At 43.3% G+C, this 5,075-nt stretch overlaps 1 protein-coding gene across 1 annotated transcript in view; it reads left to right on the top strand.

Annotated features, from left to right (window-relative positions):
- The first annotated feature begins 1,414 nt into the window (after positions 1-1,414).
- The window catches only part of LOC107096438 (A disintegrin and metalloproteinase with thrombospondin motifs 17-like), a 38,586-nt gene continuing 34,925 nt past the window's right edge, over positions 1,415-5,075 (top strand). Inside the window, exon 1 of the mRNA XM_015393089.1 lies at positions 1,415-1,622. Within this exon, the coding sequence (XP_015248575.1) occupies positions 1,565-1,622 (58 nt within the window). The 5' untranslated portion in view covers positions 1,415-1,564. The remainder of the gene's footprint in view (positions 1,623-5,075) is intronic.

The following is a 5,075-nucleotide window of genomic DNA, read 5'->3' as shown; positions in this document are numbered from 1 at the left end:
ATGTTAATATTTGGTACAGTAGCATTTGTTTGCAATTCCAGAGGTCTAACAATTCCTATAGTTTTTCATCAAGTTTGCACACACTGCAGGAGGGATTTTGGCCCATTCCTCCACACAGATCTACTCTAGATCGGACAGGTTTCTGGGCTGTTATTGAGAAACACTGAGTTTAGGCTTTAAGCAACATTATCTGGGTGGGCCCCATATGAAGTACAACACGCGAAAAAGGTTTAGGATAACGGCGACAGTTCCATAAATCGGCCAAAAAGAAACAATTATGCAATTCTCAGTAGTATAAGATCACACCTGGAAAACAGTAACTGTGCAGTGTATAATGTAGTGACCTTGAACGGAACCATTGGTGACAGCAAACCACCACGTTAGCACAACAAGCCATTGGGCTGCCTTGTTCTTCACAGCCCCCATCCTCACCCACGCTCTCTCCATTCACCTCCTGGTCGCCATCTTTACTCACTGTAGCAGCAACGTCCTCTTCTCCCTCTTCAGTTCATTGAAAGAACGTGTGTATTTTGGGAAGTTTGTTCCGTTCTTCCAGCAGCTCTTCTTTGCTTTTTCTTTTCTGGAATCTGCTTAAGTACCTCTTTTTGATATCCATCGTCGCTAACACATTGTACCTAACGGTTATGTTTTTAATCTATGCTCTGGATTACCCATAATTCCAAGTCGTAGTGTAAAAAATAAAATGCTCAAATACATTGTTCTTTTAAGATCTTTATTGCGGTTCGAAAAATATTACATGAGTGTATTTATTACCAACTGTCTCACCATCATGTTGATCTGGCATGTGTTGTGGTATAAATATGGTCTGGTCAGTCTCTTCAGTATCAGGTGGGTTTGAAAGGACGTCTGCAAAGAGACGTCCTAGTCTACAATTGCGAACAGGGCCCACAAAGTGTCAGTGATGGGGCCCCTAAGAAGTTGTGGGCCCGTAAGCAACTGCAGTCTCTGCTTAATGATATTTATGCCATGCATGGAGCAGAGAGGAAAAGTGGTCCCCATGTCCTCCAGCAGCTTAACCCTATAGCAACATAACTTGAAGCACTCTGATGAAAAGCATTATCAGATAGACAGGGTGTCTGAGTCTCAGAGGAAAACTGGTTGGTTGGTTGCACATTATATTAACTTGATAACTAATAGCCTCAATCCCATTTTACTCTTAGAAAGTGTGGGAACAGCAGGTTAATCTGCAGACTGAGAACATAAAGACCAATCAGATTACAGATTGAACTTTACCAGCCAGCCCTCCAACGTCCTCCAGGAGAAAATAACTCCTTGCTTCAGGTTTTGCTCCTCTGGTTATGTTCTGCAGTGGTCCCACACACATCTTCTGCAGGTTTAAAGCTGGTGATTTGTCTGGGGAGGCAGTACCGAGACAGTTCCCTGCTCTGTAGGCGGGTCCAGTCTGGTTACTAAACCGTTTTCCTCAACTGCAGGAAATCTGTCCCGTTAAGTCGTGACCGTCCACGGTTCACGCGTCCTTTACAGTAAACCCAGCCGCCTGATCCACGCTGCAGAGCCGCTTTTTATCTATTTCTTTTTTATCATGTGCAACAGCCATGTTCTCCAGCTGCTCCTCTGTCTGCTCTGCACCGGACTGACGGGTAAGTTTGGCTCCCTGGGATTTTAGAGGTTAAAAAGTGAATGTGCTGTAAAGGTTCGGTGATTGTCCTGTCGGTCCAGATCTGATCTGATCCGCAGTTTGAACAGAAAGACACTTAAATCTGTCTGCAGTTTCACTGGAAACATATAGCTGCACTTTTTTTCTGCAAAGCGCCGGTTTTTGGTTTTAGCCCAAAAATCCTAGAACTCTGTGCGTCGAACCGGACCGTTTGGGTTTGGGCCACTGATCGGACCGCTTGGACTCTAACTTTGGACCTTTTCAGGTCCACCGGGTCTGTCAGCTCGATGTTTAGGCAACACTTTCAGAAGATGCCGGCCGGACTTCCAGTTGGATCAGGGCCAGCTTTTTTTCTCCTGTCAAGCAGGGGCGCCTCCAGGAGTAAAGCCGGTGGGGGCTTAGTCCCCTGGAGCAGGGGGGCTCAGTCCCCTGGAGCAGGGGGGCTCAGTCCCCTGGAGCAGGGGGGCTCAGTCCCCTGGAGCAGGGGTCTTCAACGTTTTCCAGGCCAAGGACCCCCAAACTGTTGGAGAGCAGAGGCGTAGCCAGAAAACTTTAGTCAGGGTGGCCAGGCAATAACCAATGTACACTGAAGGATAGTGTACATTGGATAGGTGGCAGAACCTGAGAGTCTATCTACAGTGTTCCAACAGGAAAATGAAGAATCCCACCATCTGTATTTTCTAAATAAACACAAACTATAGTTTTCTACAGCCTTCGCTAACAAATATACGCATATGTTTAAACATCCATGCTGTCTAAATTAAAGGTGGAGTGGACAAAGTTCTTTCAGTTTTGAGTTATTCATTGTCATTACTAACCTACTTTTATTAATAATCATTCAGCATAAAATTAATATTTACATGTACCAATCTATCTACATTAAATTACTTATTAAGTATTATTTAAGTAGTTAGTTATCTCTAATTTCAGTGAAGATTCCTGGATAACTTACAGAGGCAAAATTTTCTCTTTAACCATTATAAGACAAAACTAGTTCTGAAAATGGTGTGAATTATTTAATGTTAGTATATTGATATGCATAATTAACCACAGGGTTTTTGTTGTCAGGTAATTGTTTACATATAGAAAATGAAAATGTTTAATAAGTTGTAACATTCCACTTGAGAGTATTACTGCTGCCACCATCTGTATTAGAGGGAAAACAGGTTAGGGTGGCCAATGATTGGCTAAGGGTGGCCCTGGCCCCCTCTGGCCCCCTATCTAGCTCCGCCCCTGCTGGAGAGATGGAGCAGGGACCCCATAATTATATATATTGTATCAAATTGTGTGATATCAACTGGTCCTATAGTCACTCTATTACAGATGGATTAATGTAATGAAAGTAATTTCTCCCTGGGATTATTAAAGTATTTCTGATTCTGATTCCTGGTTGATGGGACAGGTGTTGTGAATGAAACGGTGCCCAGCTTGAAAGAGCTCCTGTTTGTCACTGAATGTGAGCATTGGTGACTGAAAGACATCTTCTGCCTTTTTTCAGGAATCCCTGAATGGGATGGGAGTCAGTATTAGTAACGATCACGTGATTGGTAAGGTACAGGATTAAACATTAACAGGAGCAGACTGGAGCGGGAGCAAACCAATAGTAACAAAAAAAAAAAAAACTAGTATCGATGCCAAAAAATGAAATAAAATAGAAAGAAAAAAAATCCAGTACTGGCTCCGCCATTTTGTAGTTTTTTTCCTTGAAGCCTACACTATAATGCGAGTCAAAAAAAACTACATGACCCAAAAACTGTTGGTTTTTGGGTCATGTAGTTTTCACCCGAGTTTTTCACCCGCACTCAGAAACAACAATGGAGGGACCAACAGTTACTACAGTTAGAAACAGGAACTTAACTGATTAAGATTTCTACTCTGGCCCGGGATTGGGACGGGACACAATTTCTTTCTGTGGGAGTGGGACAGGACAGGAGTGAAAATCCACTCCCGTGTCAGTCTCTAATGCAAAGTCATTGGTTGATGTACATCAAGGTGCAGCAAAAGGTCTTGCAGCGCATTTTGAGCAGCAAGTGCAGTGCAGCTGTGCAGCTGAAGCAACGCGTCATGGGATTTTGAGCATCTGACACTCAAAACGTGCTGCAAATGCAGCAGCTACTGGAATTGGAAAAATTTAACTTTTGCTGATGGACGCGCGTCAACCAATCAGAGAAGCTGATCTGGGAGCTGGCAGGGAGACAGACACATCGCTGATGATACAGATCACTATAATCACTCCTCTGAAACGGTTTATTAATGCCTAAAATAACTTAAAATGCTGAAATTGCCCAGCAAAACATGTTCGCTTTTATTATCCTGGTGCCTGCAGTTTGGATTACATACATGAAAACTAGATTCTGGATTAACTGACTGCACAGATGAAGTCTTCATGTGGACTTTCTCACTTAAAAACATATTAAAACTACTTTATTCCCACTGATCACAGCAACTATAGCCGCCATTGCTACAGACAATGAAAAGAGAGGGTAGCTCTGCCCAACGCGCATCAGACCCACTTTCCACCGCGCAGCTGGAGCAGCAAAGATGCTTCAGCCACTCGTCTTGTACAACTAAACTTGTACCAGAATCAAAAATGAAGCAGCACACGCGCGCAGAGCCAGCAGATGGTAAACTGCAATTGCAATGATACCTGCAACTATAGACGGATTAAGAGGAAGATTTTGTTGCCACCAAATACTTCTTGTATTAATTAGTACTGTTTACTCTTCAATGGCATTTATATTCATTTATTGTTTATATTTTTGAAACAGACTTCCTGTGTGTCTTCTTGTTTTCTCTTTATTCTTCTTTCGACTCTTTTCTGAGGGCCACTTGTCACAGCACAGAACTGAGGGCCCAGTATTCAGTCAAGACAGACAATGGGATTACTCAAAAAGCATTTATTTAGAAACATCGGGCTGCGGTTCTGTAGTAGCAGCAGCCAAGGCGGGAGAACCTGTAGAGAGGAAACTCAGGTTAGTGACCACGTAAATCTAACAGAGGAAGATTATGAACGTGAGTGACTAACCTGGTTTACAAGTTCAGTCAGCCAGAGAAGGAGGTAGGATTCAGCTGGTGGGCTACCAACAAGGTACGACGGGCGCTGCCCAGAGTGTCCACAGTGCTGTCCTGGCGACCGAGCAGGAGTCCGAAGCCGGATCAGGCAAACAAATCAGAACAGGCAGGCTCAGGAGTCCAAAGACAGTTCAGGCAAACCGTTCAAACTAGTGATGCACGATATAATCGGCCCCCTATCGGTATCGGCCTGCATCGGCCTTAAAACTGAATATCGGACATCGACCACCCCACCGATATTTAACCCGATATTTGATCAGCTTCTGAGTTTCTAAAGTCTAAAAAAATAAAAATAAATACTACTTCTTCTTTTTCCCCAAAAACTTCTTTTTTACAGACTTAAAAACTTCTAAAGACGAGGGAA

The sequence above is a fragment of the Cyprinodon variegatus genome, unplaced genomic scaffold (genome assembly GCF_000732505.1).
Source record: "Cyprinodon variegatus isolate N-32 unplaced genomic scaffold, C_variegatus-1.0 Scaffold624, whole genome shotgun sequence".
Classification (NCBI taxonomy): Eukaryota; Metazoa; Chordata; class Actinopteri; order Cyprinodontiformes; family Cyprinodontidae; genus Cyprinodon; species Cyprinodon variegatus.
Note: the sequence above shows the minus strand (reverse complement) of the source record. Positions and strands in the feature narration are given on the sequence as shown.